Below are 16728 nucleotides of genomic sequence, written 5' to 3' on the forward strand. Positions count from 1 at the left end.
ATGTAAGAAGCAAGAAAGTAAGTTCCAGAGAAAACTGGCTTATCAGTTACATCGGTGGGGAGTGGGGGGCTGTGGATATTTTCATCCTCTGAACAGGAACCCTAAGCTACTGGCCTACATTGTGTTGTGAGTGTATTGTTTGTGGTTTCTGTGCAGCTGGCATAAAAGACAAACATGCCCTTTAAGAAATTGCTCAGCTCCTTGAGATTTACCCATTCATCTGTCCACCCTTCTCTCACCATCTGTTTCTTTCACTGTGGACATGTGAAGTTGCTCCATCCCTGCAGCAAAAGGCAGCCTGGATGGTTCACAATCAGCAGAGATTTCCTGTCTTGGCAAGCACGGATGGACTTGCCTCTCCATCAAGGTGTAACCCTATAAAGAAGCTGGGTTTTTTATTCCAGCCGCACATCTGCAAGCTCCTTTAAGACACTACAGACTTATATTTCTTTGTCTCTGGGTCTGGGATGCCGAGTTGGAGGAAGAGCCTTGTTTTTTGTCTGCAGAGAATGCAGGACAGAGGTAAGAAAAGAGGGGAGTACAACAGCGAAGGGGGAGACTGTAAACTAGAGGATGCTCATGAGAAGGGGTTGGGTTCAATGCTCCTTCTTCTACTCATTGATATTGCTGAAGCTACAGGATCTATCCCAAAACTTGTGACTTTTTAGTTAAAAAAACAAAACCACAATGTAGCTTTCCCATTAGAAAGCATATTTTTAACTTGAAATCTGTTCCTCTTCCAAAGTACCGGTCCAGATATCCATGAGGATGTGGCTAGTGATGCACGCCTGCTTTGCTTACAGCCCTGTCTTTAATCTGAACCTGGCCTAGCAGATACAGCTTTTACAGTGGTAAAGTTGTGCCTATGAAAAGGCAGCTATCAGAGCATAACACTTTGGAACTTCAAAGCTCATGTACCTACTTCATGCTCTGTTTTTCTTTTAAAGAAAATGCTGGGCTATTGATTGTGTCAGGTAGATAGACACATGCTCATTGTGCCTGTAACTTTCCAAAGAGGCTACTTTCTAGCTCTGAGTTTAAACTGTGTTATTTATGTTCATTTAGTGTCAGGGTGATGATGTGAGCCATATTTATATCACCTTCATTGCTTGTGAAATGCTTCTGTTTATATCCTACTGTTTGAGCTGAATTATTTTAAACCAGCAGGCTCAGGGCAGCAAATTCAGGTTTTCTGACATGGTGGCAGGAATCTGGGTCCTGTAGCACATTGCTAGACTACTTGGGAGGAAAGGGGATAATTTATATTTACTAGTCCTAGCACAGTATCATTGAATTGCTGTTGGTGCTTTTTAAACGTATATTGAATGGTGTCACTAAAGTGTGAACTGAGTGGGATTTCAGTTCAGTACAAAGCAGTATGTTTGGGTTTTTTTTTTTCCTTAGAACCACAGAAAACTAGCCTGAGGTTTCTCATTTGTCTCTCAGGCTAGAAATGCCAAAGCATGTGTCTGTTTTAAAAATAAGTGTATATATATATAAAAAAATAATCTTTGTTCTGTTGGTTATCAATGATCCTTAAACTGTGCTTTGAAATGCAGACATGAAAACATCCTTTCTGCACCCTTTCTTTTTATGGAGGGTCTAGTTCTTGACACTGAGCAGAAAATGGGCTGGCATAATTGAGCAAATTCTGGCTCCACGTGTGATTTTCCTGATGCACAGGAATGATTAAATCTGCATACTTGGGCAGGACATATCTCTGGCATATGATCATTTTTACCTTGATGCACTGGAGAGATTTAAATCAGCATAATTGGGTAGGGAGTTTCTCTGCCATATGGGCATTGGTTACCTAGCAGTCATCTACCATATGCCTGTGTAGATGGGTAAGTGGCAGCTATGATTGATTCATTAAAAGAACAAAACTACCTTCTATATGTATTCTTTTATTTCTTCTCTGATATTCTGTTAGTGAAAAGCTGCTGTTAGATGTTTTAGAACTAAGGCACTTTTTTCCCCCCACTGTAGCTCAAATCCTCGATCCATTCTAGTTTGGATTCCTCTTTATTTTCAACAGTTAGATTTATCTGCAACAAAGTGTTTGTTCACTATCCATCATCCCATCAATTGGCCCCAAAACATGAAGTGGAGGAGGTAAGCTGTCTTTCTGGACAAAGTATTTGAGCATCATGCTTGTTTGAGGAGGTGCTTGAAAGGCTGTATAGCAAAATCTTGCCCAGGAAAAGAGATGGCAGCACTAGGGAAGGAAGGGAGAGTTGGTGATGGCTCACTCCCAGCTTCCCTCTGCAGCAATGTCACGGAGGTGAGTCACTTGTGCTAGTAACGGGATCTCAACGCGGTAGATGGCAGTACGAGACTGTTACTACAGCCACGTAGTTGTAGTTCATATCTCAGGGGAACTGTGAGCACTTAGCAGAGGTTACCTTACATCGATGAGCGTCTCTCCCTGCAGTTCCCTGTCATCTCTCCAGCATTTGAGGAGTAAATTGGTTTCTTCTCCTCATTCCTCCAGTCTCGTATATGTAAAGTTAGTGAGAAATAAGACAAGTGGGGACCCCAGAACTGCAAAAACAGCTGACCCTGGATTTCAGACTGCCAGTTCAAATTCTGCACGGGCTAGTGGGACTCAAGTTTTGGCTTCTGCTTTGGCCAGCTCTCTGAAATGAGTTGGACAGGTGCTTGTATGTTAAGTAGCATGAGCATAGCAGTTGCCACCCTTTCAAACTCACAGCTGACAATGGCTTTGCTAGGGATAAGACTAAATAAGTAAGGAATTCTCCAAAAGGGCTGTTAGCTTTGCAGGGGCACCAAGACACATGCCCTAAGGAAATTAACTTCTTTTTTTGCTTGAGTAATCCCTGTCCTGTTATTAACAGGACTCCAGCCCCCAGGACAGGCCTCCTTACACAAAGGTTACTTAAAATAGAAGCCCAGAAGGCACCAAAGTGTTGCTATATGTATCACAAAAGAAAGCTTAGAGTGATTATAGATGTTATTTTAGAAATAATTGAGAAAAGAAATATTGAGTCTCTGTACATAGAGAGCTTGGAAATGTGTGTGGCACTGCTGCCATTAGTCAAATATAGACAAGTGGAATGAGAACTAGAATAATATTTCAAATGAATAACTACATCAGGCAAAAGTCCAAAGATTGCTTTATTAAAGCCTTGATGAGTGCCAAACAACTCCTCAGCTATACGAAGGAGCCGTACAAAATGTAAATTCCAGTATTTTATGAAATGCTGGAGAAGGGAGCCTATGCTACATGGAAGTGAAGGGGGCTTTACATTTTTTAACTCTTGCTCACAGTACTTGTTTCCTTGCCAGCTAGCCTGGGAGAGATCAGAACACCGAAATGGCAATTACTGTTGTTTTCCATCCCCTTTGAATGTACATGCAAAAATACGGAGCGTTTCCATTAAGACTACCAGTCAATCTCAATGATTTGCAACTGTCTTGCCTCCTTCCCTGATCTGAAATGGACTGCAGTCATTAATGTGTTACTGACAGCTGGAGCTGGGTCACGATGAGGAGGATGAGGAAGCAAGACAGAGTAATGACTTTTAACAACATATGTTGACAGAACTGTAGCATTGCTTTCTGCACCCTGTTCATTTCTCAAACTGCTACTGTTCACTAGCCAGAATAAAGAAAAACATTGAATTTTATCTAGTGGCAATATTGGAAGTAGTCCTCATGATTTGCAAATGCTGATGTTCCTCAGTGGGAGACGGGTGGATAGTGTTTCCCTGCTTACTATCAAGTTCAGAGTGGGTTTTGGTGGAATAGATGAGTGCTTAATGCCAGCTCTGACCTAAGGGAGGCTCAGGAGGGAGTCTGAGACCATGGCATGAATGAAGGGTGGATCCAAGCCTGTCTCCATGTCCTGAGTCATCTGCCACTGATGCACAACTGAAACTCACTGCACAAACTCACTTAGCACAGCTCCTGCCTACTTCGTGGGGTCTGGATGGAGTAGGATCAGCAGGACCAAACAAGTCAGTCAAACCTGCCAGCTGCTGCCCTGTGCCTGGCTGTCCAGAGCACCTGGGATGGCTGGTCTTGTCCTCCCTTCCCTTCCAGTGTAGTTGTAAATGGAGCTCTGGGCATGGCAGATCCTGCTGTCATCTTAATAGATGGCACAAGTACTTCTGCTATGTGTTTCTTCCATGGTTGTTAAAAGACACTAAGATACTCCTCAGAGAAATGATAAATCCTAGGTGAGCAACTTTTTTTACTTGCACAGCTGGTAACTAAGAAAGATGCTGTTTGAGAGTGTAGGGAGAGCTTAGAGATCCTTCCCCATATAGAAAAATTTATCAGTTGGGGAAATCAAAGCAAAATGTACAGCATGTCCTAGCGGGAAACTTTCCCAGGCTGAGATCTGTCTGATACCTGGGGTTCTTGGTGGTGCAGAGCTGACTATCCCGTACCTGATAACTCTTTCACTTAAGTGATTTGTAAAAATTCCCTGAGGCACCTCTGCAATGAGGAGCAGAGATGAAACCTTATGTAGCCAGAGACAAATCTTGCTGCTAAGTGAATGCCTGGAATGAAAATCTTTATATAGCAGTGGGATGGTATGGGGATCTTTATTGTGGGTAAGTGGTGATAAGCACTGTTCTTCCTTGAGAGGATTATGTGACTCCATGAAGGTGAACACTTGGACTTGGTGCAAATGGGTGATGTTTTATTAGTGACGCTGTGTGTGTGTCTAAGGGGAAAGATGGTGTGTGTGAGGGATAAATTAACAGAAGTGAAAAAGGGAAGGAGGGAGCGCTGAAAGCAGTTTTGAAAGGGAAAGAACATGTTTCCAGTAACAGCATCTTCAGTTACAAGTTAGAAAAGTGTCTTTTGCATCGCTGTGGCTGACTACATTCAGGCTTGTTTTTAAATTCTCCTGTCTTCCTAAATAACAGTCCAGATCACACAGCATCTTCGTGGTAACCCAGAGAAAGCTGTCCGCTGGCCTTCCTGAGGAGGCTTTCACACAGGATGGGACCAAATGGCGTTGCCTCTTCTGTTGTACAGTTGTAAGCAAATATTAACAGTATTAACTAACTGTATCAGCTGCTGGCACTTCAGGTTCTGTGCTGACTACTTGGCTTTGGAGAGTACACAGAATGACAGGTAACATACATGGTCGCCTCAGTGTAATGAATTTCTGAAACCTGCCTTGGTAGCCTGGAAATCAATAGGCAGCAGCTGCAGTGGAGCTCTGGGCACTGCATGGCCCTAAACCCCTCTGTTAGCAGGGGAAGAGGCACAGACCTCTGAGTGTTGCTTAAACACTGATGGTTTTGGGCAAGTAGTGAGGAAGATGCAAAACTCCTCTGGCTTTGTCTTGCTACGCTGCATCATCCTCCCAGCACCATTTTGTGTGTTGCTGGGTCACTAGGAGGTAAATGTGGAGAATTCCTGTGGTGGGGCATTGGCAGTAAGTGGCGAGATGATGTTTCTTTGGGAACACAAAGTGGACATCCAGCCTAGTGATCTCGGCAGAAAAGGTGTCTGGTGTTTGTGACTTGCTCTAAACAGCATCTAAAAGTTAAGAACCCTCAAAGGAAGTGAAGCCAAAGCTTTGGCACTAGCATCAGCCCAGCAGTTAGGTCAGTGAAGACAGGCCTTGTGCCCAGGACAAGACCCACTGACAGTGGTGTTGCAGGAGGAGAGCCAAGTGGAGATACCTCAAACCACTGGGCTTGCTGGCTGGCAGGCAGCATCACTGCTTCAGCACTCAGAGCTCATTGCACACTTAGTTTGCAGGGCTTTTGCAGAACAAAGGTGACTTTGGAAGTAGATGAGGGACTGGTCTGAGCCTCTTCATGCTTATGCTGTAATTTCCAAGGAAGGAGGGTGAGGAACCAGCTTCAGAGCTGACTCCAAGTGTGCCTTTGGGACAGAAACAAGGAGCACTTGAGCACTCTTCCAGCAGCAACAGAGCACAGCAGTGACCATATCCTCATGGTGCCCGCAAATGGGGTGTATACTTCGGTCAATGAAATCCGAAGACATTCTTTCTGTCTGCCTAAAAGGTATTCAGCTTTTCAGAGAGATGAGTACCACCCAGAAAAGGCAGAATGACAGCTCACTTCCAGCCTTCAAAACCTAGCTGGACAGGAGCACTTCTGCAGAAGTCCATAGTACGGATGTATGCCCTGAAGCTCTTAACAAGAAGCAGGCAACAAAATGAGTAAGCTGTTTGCACTGCCTGTGTTTAAGGCAAAACAGATCCAAGCTGGATTAGTAAATAAACTTGCTATTAATCAGCCTCTGGTGGTGGTAGCAAAATTAAGATAATCCATTTTAAAACTGCCTTTAACCTTCTACCATGACAGGATTATTTTTAAATTCCGTGATCTCAATGGTGGAGGAATGGTGGGAGGACAGAACACCACTCCTAATGGTTTCCCAAGTGCCAGATCCTCACTGACTCAGAAATAACAAAAGGGGATTTCTAAATCACCTGGCTGAGGCTGAAAGTGAGGATTGTCTCATTTCACTAACTTTCCTGGATGCAGGGAGTCAGCTCGTTCTCATTTTGGGATGATGAAGTGAGTTACCCTCAAGGTGAGGGAACACGTGATGGGGGAATTTGCTGGAGATGTCTGGAAGCATACAGATTAAGGACAAAATGAAAGCTAAAAAGCCTGGACATTCTTCCTTAACCCTTGCAGGAAAATGGGATTTGTACTTGGGAGCCTCCTCTCACCACACATGTGATACCACTGTCTGCTCACCACCCTGTGCATACAGTGTGCAGGAGAGTGAGAGATCCATCTGATGTGGAAAGTCTGGTTTGCACGCTTGGTGATGGACCTGAACCTTTGCTGTGTAGCCGCCTCCTGAGACGGGAAAACTTGGTGCTTTCATCTTTTCTTCCTGCAACTGCAGAGGTATTTAAAGCACAGCGGACCCAACTCTCTCCTCTCATATGCCAAAGGAAGCCACCTAGGACTATAGAGACTATGTTCTCTACAAATCTGATAAGAACAAGCCTGTAACTCAAGACCTACTTTCATCCCTCCAGCCCTAGAGAGACACCTCAATACACAGGCAAGGAAAATGCTTTTTGTTCTGACTCATGCTGCCCATTTAGGCTGCAGGCACTGCAGGGCAGAGACCTTACATTTTGCCCAACTTACAAGGAGCTAGGACTTCAGTCATGCTGTGCTATGTATGTGTTCCTCAGCGGGGCAAGGACCACCAGCTGGTGAAACAGCCAGTGCACAAGGGCACAGTTAAGTCACCGGTTGATCAAAACAGGTCGTCCTGTCCCAGGGCATGTGGCCAAAGAGGAATCTCTGCCTCACAAATTTAGTTTGATAATCATTTCTGCAGGATGGTGCAGCTGGGTGGGAGGACAGCAGCACTTTCTGAAGTTGTGGCAGTATCCATGCTACCGTGGTACCTAAAATGCTATAGCTGGACATTTCAGTCACACAGACAGATTAGATGTTGCTCGGGAGCATGGATATTCACTTCTGCAGTTTCCTATGGACTTTCTGCTGCTTGAAATACCCCTCCATGACTCCCTCCAAAGGTGTACCATAGCATGTCTTATATTGATTCTGCTTATGAATTCACTGCCAGTATTTTAGCTATGTTTTGTTTTCTCTAACACGCTTTCCATGTGAGTACTGAAGTTAGGCTAATGTGCAGTGCTGGAGAAAATCTCACCATATCAGCTTTGGCTCTTTCTACAATAATGTATGTGCCGAATTCAATTGTTAAAAGCCCTGAGCTACATTTTCAGCTAGTAATGTACTTGCTATTTTAATGTTTAACTACTTCCATGCACCAATGTCTTTTAAAAGTAATACTGTTGTAGCCACGGTGGTCCAAAGAGATTCAAGGGAGAGAGTCTTTTATGAGATCAGCCAGTGTAAATGGCAAAAACAGATGAGCTTTTAGGTACAAAAAGTGTAGATTTGACCTTACTCTTAAAAGTTCCTTCCTATGTCATGTTTTCCTCACTCTCATTACTTTTTCTGAGAGCAATATTGGATCAATAACAGTCACTTTTCTGGGAATCCTTTTCTAATACCCAGAATCTGTATATCATCAAGCAATTATAATTTACACTGGAGGAAACTAAGGCACAGAGAGGGCAGGTGATTTGCCTGGGTGAGTGGTTGAGTCAGTCACATAACTCAGCAGCGCTTGTCTTTGTGTGCTGGCTTTTAACTACTGAACAAGCATTGTCTCCCTCTGTCAGGACGTATGCTGGCTTTGGATTAGTCCTTCTCTAAAAAGCTTCCAAAGTTTTGCTCTCATCTAGAATACTTGGTGTGCATCACCAACTTCCTATAAGTTAGCATGACATGCCCTGACCCAATCCAGCTATGGAGTTGTGATTTGTCGTGAGTCCTAAAGATACCAGGTACATTTGCAATGAAATTGCGGAGGGCTGTGTTTTCCCTGCATAAACAAGCTGTGGAAATGTGCCGTATTTGGTGTAACCCTTTAAGAGGTTGCAGCTGGGTGGAAAGTCAATCTCTACTTGTGTTTCTACTCTGATGGTAAATGGGGGCAAAAATCTTTTTGTTTCTGTGAATTTTTCTGTGCTGCTAGTGGAGGATAGGGAGGGTATGAGCTATAGCGGTGCTTCTGCTGCTGATAGTCCTCTGTTAGAAGTGATTGCTCCAGCTGGCTGGAATAAGCCTTCAGGTGCCATCACTCCAATCACTGCCCTTTAACTGATGGGTAAATCCCTGGTTAGAAATATGGAAGGGGGTCAGGCTGTACAGCACAGCTCTTCTTTGCTGTGATGGGAACCTCTCATGCAGTTCTTGGGCACTGGATGCTACTGTCTGCCCTCTGCAGCACTGCAAACCCATATGATTATAATGAAGAGGGCTGTTCGCGTGGGGTTATGATTATCCCAGCCTAACTCACTGGAAAAACACACTACTGATAGTAACTTCAAGGCAGATCCTCTCCAGCCCCACTCCCATGTTGTTCCTCAAGAACCTGTGAGGGGGAGATAAAACAATATGTAGCTAATTTAACCATAGGTATTTAACTCAAGTACCTCAGTTAGAATCCTCATCCCTTCAGGCTCCCCCAAAGTAATGGACTTTGGTAGGTTTCTGCTTTCAGCCCCTTTCTGCAGAAACTGTTTTTCTCCCTGGACATGCACAGAGCTGCAGGAGATTGTTTCAAGCAGACTCTCTCCAAAGTGCCTTTGGGTTGATCCACTTCAGTTTTCACCAGGCAATGGAGAGGTTTCCAGGCTCCCGCTGCCCAGCTTGGCATATGCTACGTCACACTTGGCTGTCCTGTAAACCTGGCTGCCAGTGCCCAAAATGGCAAATGCTTCTCAGATGTGAGCTGTGGGCAGAGCATGGTGGGGGAGGCTGCTGCCCCTTAGCAGGTTGTTTGGCTGTCCTATGACAACTGCTTTTCATTCTGGTGGGGACAAAAAAGTTGGTCTGAAAATTAAGCTAAGTCCATATGGATGTACATAGATGGATGTATTCCTTTGGCATCACAGCTGCCCTGTCCAATCCAGGTGGTGTCAGACACTAGCCTTCTGAAACTGGAGTTAGCTCATGCCATCCTAAGGAGAGTTTGGTCCATAATATTTTAGATTATAGCAGAAGTTGCACATAATATTATCACTCTCACAAAGGGAGGCAGAGATGCGGAGTGAGACCTACCAGCCAGCTAATAAAAGGCCTAATGAAGAACAAAAAAAACCTGTTCAGCACTGCAGAGATATGTTGCCCCCAGGAAATTAAAAACATGAATACCCTGGCATATGCAATAAACATCTCCTTTGTGTCCATGTAAAAGCACTGAAACCTCTGGAATATTAAGAAATGACAAAGATGCTTTTCAGTCCCCCCTGCACTTCAACTGCTTGCAAGTGGTCCTGAAAGAGATGGAATAAATCAGCCCAACTGTTGTGCAACTTTATTTACTGAGCACCCAACTTCAGCATAAATACAGGCATGATGAGCACACCTGTGTTAGGACTGCCAGACAGCTGCTGCTCATTAAAGGGAAGAGGCACCAGGTTAAAGCTGTAAAGGGAACGTAGAATATGAATAGCTGTTTTCCATACCTTTCCTGTGATGTATTTGCTCAATGTCAGCTGGTGATTTGGGACCGGCAGAAACGCCGGTATGGGTCAGCCCCCGGTGCTGACCGCAGACGGGGGCCCGTACTACCTAAGCAGACCCCACCAGGGGAAAATATATATATGTATATACGTAATTTTTTCTAGCCGCCCCCGCCCCCCGGTTTGGGGTCGCTCTCACCATCCGCGGCTGGCGGGGAGCGCACCTGCGCGGCGGGGCGGGGGGGCCCGACGCTGCTCCCCGCGGGGCTGTGCGCAGGCGGGGGCGGGCAGCGCCGCTCCCCCCGCCCGGCCCCGCCGCCGCCGCATGCACCGCCCGGCAATAAAGCGCCGGGGAGCCCGGCCGCGCTTGGCAGCGCCGCTCCCGCCAGCCCCCCCGGGCCCCTAGAGCCGTGCCGCCGCCCCGGGGGGCGGCAGCGCTGCCCCTGCCGCGATGCCGGGCTGGAGGAAGAGCCTCGCCCTGTGCCTGCAGCGGATGCAAGAGGACGGTGAGCGCGGCGGGGGGGATTTACCCTCCACCTCATCTTTTCTTTCTGTTTTTTTTGGGGGGGATGTCCCCTTGGGAGGGGGGTAATCCTCTGCTGGTGTGGAGCTCCGCGAATGGAGGAGCTGCGGGGAGGAGGGGGGAATGCTCTTCGTGCCGGTAAACTTTGCTGCAGCAAACCTGTCCTTCCATCCCCGGGCTTGCTTGGCCGCTGCTTTTTTTTTTTTTTTTTTTTTTATTATCCTTCTTGAAGTGGTGGGGGCAAGCCTGAGTGAGAGGTGGCTGCGCGGTCTTTTCTGGATATTTAGAGGGGCTTACAGCGTCTGAGCTCTAACTTTCTAAAGCTACTCGTGCTGCTGTTTTCAACTGGTAATTTTTTTTTTCCCAGTGCCCATCTCTAACGGGATTAAAGGGTTTGCGAATCGCACAGCGGACGTGTCGCGGTAATCTGATTCCTACTGTGCTGCTTACTGTTGCTCACAGTGACTGTGAATTATTTTGTTTACGTGCTCAAGAGTGTGGTGTTAAATAAATGCTGGACCTGCAGCTCATAAAAGTCGGGAGGAGACATCCACAAGGTGGCACAGCGTAAGAGAGGTTTAAACCTTGCACTCCGGCTCCTGGGTTTATAGGTGAAGAGGGGTGCGAGTGGTGGGGAAAGTTTATCTCTCTGAAATGAAGTGTGGTTCTCATGTGCTCTCGTAAGACTTAGGTGGAGGAGCTGATCTGGGATGGGCAGAAGTAAAGCAGGAACGTGTGTCTTATTAACACCAGCTGCTTTGGTGCAAGTGGTTGATGGCAGGTTTTTCTTTTGCATCCCTTCCCCTGACTGCCTCTCTAGATGGTGCACTGGTAAGCAGACTTACCAAATATCTGAAGTGGCACTGTTGCATCATTTGGTGTGAGTAATGCAAAAATCAGGGAATTCTCTAGTCCTGCTGGTTAATAAGCACAGTGCTGTTAAGTGCGCTGTAAGGTGTCAGGGCAGAGTCATTAAGCTGTTGAGTCTTTCTGATGCTGCTTCTTTACTCTCACTGCTTTGGGAGAACACCATCTATTTCTGATGTCTTACCCCTCTGGGACCATGGCTTCCACTCAGGCTCCAGCCACCTGAGATGGAACTGTTAATCTTGTCCTGTAGAAGAGTAAATCAATCTCCCATTCAACATAGACCTGTCAGCGTGAATTCAGCCCTATTATGGTGCAGTGCTTTGTAACGCTGCCCTGCTGCAGCTGACGGGGATGCTCTTGCACTGCTGGACCAGGGATGGCTTTAGGGACCCTATAAAACATTTACAGCAGCAAGCTCTTGATGTACAGTTGTACTAAGTTAGCATGTTTGCCAGCTTACTTTCTCTGTGACTTCATGTGTATGTACTGGCCATTGTCTCTGGGAGTCTATGTAATGCCTTTCCTACTCTTCTTCCCTCCCTCTGACTTCAGTCCCAGTACTGCAGTGAGTCTGTGACTGGTGTGCATCCCTTCAAGTACATTGGGCATGTTCCCTAGTGACGTTGCTTTTATTTCCATGGATGTCTCGAGTAGTTGGTCTTTGGAAGTTACCATTTAGTTAATCACAGAATGGTTTATCTGGTGGTATAAATCTTTCAGGCTCAAGCTGTTGTGCTGCGTAGAGGAGGAGGTATACGTCTGCTAAAGAGTGTGCTGAGTTTGTAGGGAACTTCTTTCCTTTTTCCCCAAGGTCACTATTTTGATGGTTGTATTACAGCATGTAGCTCTGGAGGGGTAGCAGAGGAGGTATCTGGTAATGTTTTTGTAGTGCTGCAGTGTTAACGGGTATGGTATGGGGCTTAACTGGATGCTAGAGGAGGCTTCACATCATGTCATGTGTAACGCTGCCAGGAAATCTCTGCAAGGTTCAGTTCAGATTTCAGTTTTGCAAACTGACATCCACCCAGTCTGTGAAGAAATACTGACTTTTGGTTTTCCTTATTCAAAAAAAGTTCTGTCTGCCTTGTTGGCATCTCCATGGCTATGCAGATGTGGTAGTTTTGTTTCAGATATCTAAGCTGGGGAGCTTCTCCCCCAGACATATGTGGTCTGGCCCGTCAGTGTGTTAACTTCCTTGGGGGATTGCAGTACTCAAGTTTCCAAAGGAAATGTCCTGACATTCAGCAGGAGCACATTTGTGATTAGAAGAGTGCTGTATTTTGGTTACTGAATATTAATGTGATGAGCATCTCTTGCAATTTGCAGCCATTCAGTGCTGGGTTGGAAGCTTCATTAATCACAGTCAGTATTCAAAAGGTCAGCCATGGTAAGTCACATAGGGAAATGCAAGATATACATGAACTGTGTATGATTGCCACTTCAAAACGCCACCCACAATGACTTTCCTTATGCATGTTTTGCCTTAATTTCTATCTCTTGGGGGATGGGGGTGACTCCTGACCAGCGTGCAGAAATGCTCCATTATGTAATGTATTGTTGCTCCTTACGATGAGAGGGTTGTATGTGGGATGTGCTACTCCTTATTCTGTTTCATGCAGAAAAAAGAATTTATGTCAATGGCTTGGAAATTCTTGGTGGAAAATGTGTTTCCTTCAGCCTGTATTGGTAACAGCCCTGTTAGTCCCAAATCAGGGGGTTCATTTGCTTCTCTTTGTGTAACTGCGGGGTTGTCTCAGACCTGGGAGCAGAGGTTGGAGCATACAGCCTGGCAGTTCTGTCCACTGCTGTGTATACAGAGCTGTGTGGCCAGATCTCATGCTGATTTACCTCCCTGATAGCTGGTCCTCTTTTAGAGCAGTGGAGAGAACTAGTTGGCCATGCCAGACTCTTTCCCATTCTGATTTTCTCCCTTGTGCTGCTGTCCTCTATATGAGGACTGCAGAATTTGGACTGTATTCTTGCTGTTCCCAGGCTTTCAGTAGCAAAAGAAGCAAAGGCTAATTTCTGCTTTGGGAGCATGAATGCATGTGGGCAGGTGGGAAAGTCTCTGGGGATTTTGGCACATCTGAGTGGATGTGGAAACTGGATGCCTAGAAAGGATAAACTGTATGCGCAGACTGAGTAGTGGAGATGCTTTTATCTTAACTGATGAAAATAAGTGTTATCTAGATGCATATAACTTGTATAACATGGGTCACAGTAGCGGGCAGACACTCTTTGCTAAACCCGAGATGTTTTTGCTTCTACTGGGAGGGAATACAGAGTTTGAGTGTAAATTTAGGTTGTTGATATAATTCCTCTTTTTCCCCCAGATGGTTTTTCTTTAGTAAAACCAGAAAACTTGACTCTTGCCTTAGAACTCCAATATGATGCTTATTTAAAAAAAAAAAAAAACAAACCAAATGTTAAGAAAGACTGATGTATTTGGACTGTAAAACGCAAAGTGAGTTACCTACCCCTTGCATGAATCGTGGGGCAACTGGAAAAGAGGGGGTGAAAGGGGCAATTCAGACCTGCTCCAAAAAGTGACAATATTGCAGGATTGTGTTGCTGCTGTTTGCTTCCTTGTATACGGCTCTGTGCTGGTTACCTTGGAAACAGCTGTAGGAGCATATAGGGGCGTTTTGCTGCTGTGCACCCATGGGCAGGGGTGTCCCGAGGTGCATGGGGAAAGGGAAATCCTCCGTGGTGCAGGCTGGTTTGCAGGATGAGGGCAACAAAGTAAAAACCCATTGCAAGATCTCTTTCCTGCCTGCTTTATCTTGCTGCAGGTGCAGTTTGGCAGGAGTTGGTCCCTGGGGAAAATTTAGCAGGGGGGTGGTTTTGGCAGAGCTATTTAAATTTTTATAATGGGAAGGTAAAAATATCACAGCAGTCTGTCTTGAGGGGGTTTAAAACAGCTGGGCTATAAACATCAGCTTTTTATTCTGTCCTCAGATCAGTGTACCGGGATGTTTTGCTCCATAGTTGTGAAACTATGATTACGACTGAAATTGGGATTCTTAATCACACACATCAGAGAGAAACATGCCAATAAGGTGGAAATTTGCTGGTTTTGCATGATAACAGAAAATTAGAAGATCTTTCATTGAGTTCCATGTTTGATTACACATGTCATGTGTAGAATAACTAAAATAGAGTAACTGTTAAAAATAATGCAAATTGTCTTTTGTTCACTTACCCACAAACATTTTGATCTTGCAAACTGTGGTGTGCATAACTTAATCAGTTGAACTATTCTGCTGCTTAAAATTAGGTGTTTGCTCTTGTGCTTGCCATATCAGAAATAATTCAGTCATTCATGTGGGAAAATAACAAAAGAATGGCGAAGAGGATTGTAAACATGCTCGAGTGACGTGCACTTGGGATGTCGAAAAACACATATAGCGTAGTAATCGTTGTTTAGTCTTGTGTGCTTTAAAAGTAGAACATTTGTGTTTAGATAACATGGGCCTGTGATAGACTCGGGTACCCTGCTGAACATGCTTGAGCTTCCTGCCCTGCTGTGGGAAAGACCAAAGCACAGTGGTAAACTACGTTTGTGTGAATCCCTGATGTAGAGGTGAGGACAGCAGGTTTGGTGATCCTCGAGCATGGACTGAGCTGTGCTGTGCCTGCATTCCCACCTGTGTGCCTTTGCCCGGGTGCTGCTTTGGGGATCCCCTGGTTGGTGAGGTAATGAAAATAAATTTACTCTTTGTATTTCATCTGTGGGTTTGTGGTTGTTCCTGTGTCCTGTCCGTGCTGGTTCACACTTGGTGTAGTTGGCAGGATTCGCTAACACTCTCTGAACTCCTGCGTTTATTGTGGAAAGTATGGTTGTGGTCAAAACTCTTCCAGGAGACCCAGATCTCCTGCCAGGCTGAGGCTGTGATACCGCTCTGGTTCTACTCAATCCTCTGGAATCTGCATTAGAATTTCCAGTACCAACAGAAGGTACTGAAGCTTTGTGCATACATGATCTAATGAAGTGTAAGGTCCCCCTTTCTCTGCACAGCACATCAGTTCCAGCAACAAGGTATGACCAAATATTCTTCAGCACACTAGTTCATTGATTCCAATCATGTTTGTCATCTGAGAACTTCCCTGATCTTGTTCAATGTTTCTTCAAGTTCTTGACCAGAATAAGAGCTGTACAGTAGGAACATCTGTAAATGCCTTAATAAAATCCTCATCCATGGCTCTGGCTCTTCCTTCTTTAGAGGAACCTCCAACCTCAGGCCCACTAGCCAATCCTGGCTTTCTTGCACTGTTTGAAGGGTTTTCTGGCTTTTTAGGTGCCAGGATGTCAAAGGCTGAAGCAGCTGACAATTGCCTATCCACTGAGTCTTCATCAAAGCTTTTGTAATTGCAGATCATCTTGCAGATTAGCTACCTCATTCCTCCGATAGCTCTTCAATCCCCTCACCCTAGGACAGATCCAGCACCTCACATGGCCACACCAGTAAATTTTCAATACTAATTGTGGGAAAATAACAGAAGAATGGATGGAAATAGATGACAGGGTGGTGGTTACCCCCCAGACAATTGAAATGTCTATGTGTGGATTGCCATGGAAAGCAGCATTGGATCCTTCTTGCAAGTTAGTGGCGAGATTGCGATGGTTATTAGTTACCAGTCTTAGAGATATTGACCGTGAAGTTGTTGCGTTATGGAGTAAAATGAGAGAATTGGAAATGGAAGTCAGGACTTCACAAGATGCAAAGGTGATTGCACAAGAAGTAATTACTACTCAAGCAGAGTGGTGCCATGGGTTGCACGATACCGTAGAATGGTTGATAGTGTGTATTGCTAATAAACAGGGGAGTGACCAAGTGGCTGTATGGTGCTTAGTTGCCAGCTGGTGTTAAACCATGACAGTCCTTTTTGGTGCCCGATGTGGGGCATGAAGGGTTCAAGATAACAGATTTGATTGGAATGTGATAGATTGAATTAATAGCTGTTATTGTTGTTTAGCTATTAATTGGCAGGCCTCTGTGCTTGCCATGGAGCGTGCTTGCCTTACTGTATATTAGTCTAGTGCTCATTAGTGGCTGCTTCTTGCTTTTGCTGCTTGCTGTACTGCTTATCTTACTCCACTGTCCCTGGGAACATTTTGATAACAGCAATGGCTCATGTGTTGATTATGGGATTCAATCTGGACAGGGTAGCAGCAATGAGAGGTATTGAAATGCAGCTTTTGAGAGGAGTGCCTGCCTCACTAAAACCCTTGGTCATACCAGCAGTCACAAATGCTACTGGTAATGTAGGAGCCCTAGCAAATACC

At 45.2% G+C, this 16728-nt stretch overlaps 1 protein-coding gene across 3 annotated transcripts in view; it reads left to right on the forward strand.

Annotated features, from left to right (window-relative positions):
* The first annotated feature begins 10399 nt into the window (after positions 1 to 10399).
* GRIP2 (glutamate receptor interacting protein 2) overlaps positions 10400 to 16728 on the forward strand; it is a 292164-nt gene continuing 285835 nt past the window's right edge. For 2 of the 3 annotated variants that reach the window (XM_054838459.1, XM_054838464.1), the window contains exon 1: positions 10400 to 10554. In XM_054838459.1, coding sequence (XP_054694434.1) covers positions 10500 to 10554 — 55 coding nt within the window. In that variant the 5' untranslated portion in view covers positions 10400 to 10499. Of the gene's footprint in view, positions 10555 to 14963; positions 15138 to 16728 lie in introns of those variants that run through there. The other variant, XM_054838462.1, reaches the window with a different exon arrangement.

Source organism: Grus americana, chromosome 11 (assembly GCF_028858705.1).
Source record: "Grus americana isolate bGruAme1 chromosome 11, bGruAme1.mat, whole genome shotgun sequence".
Lineage (NCBI taxonomy): Eukaryota > Metazoa > Chordata > Aves > Gruiformes > Gruidae > Grus > Grus americana.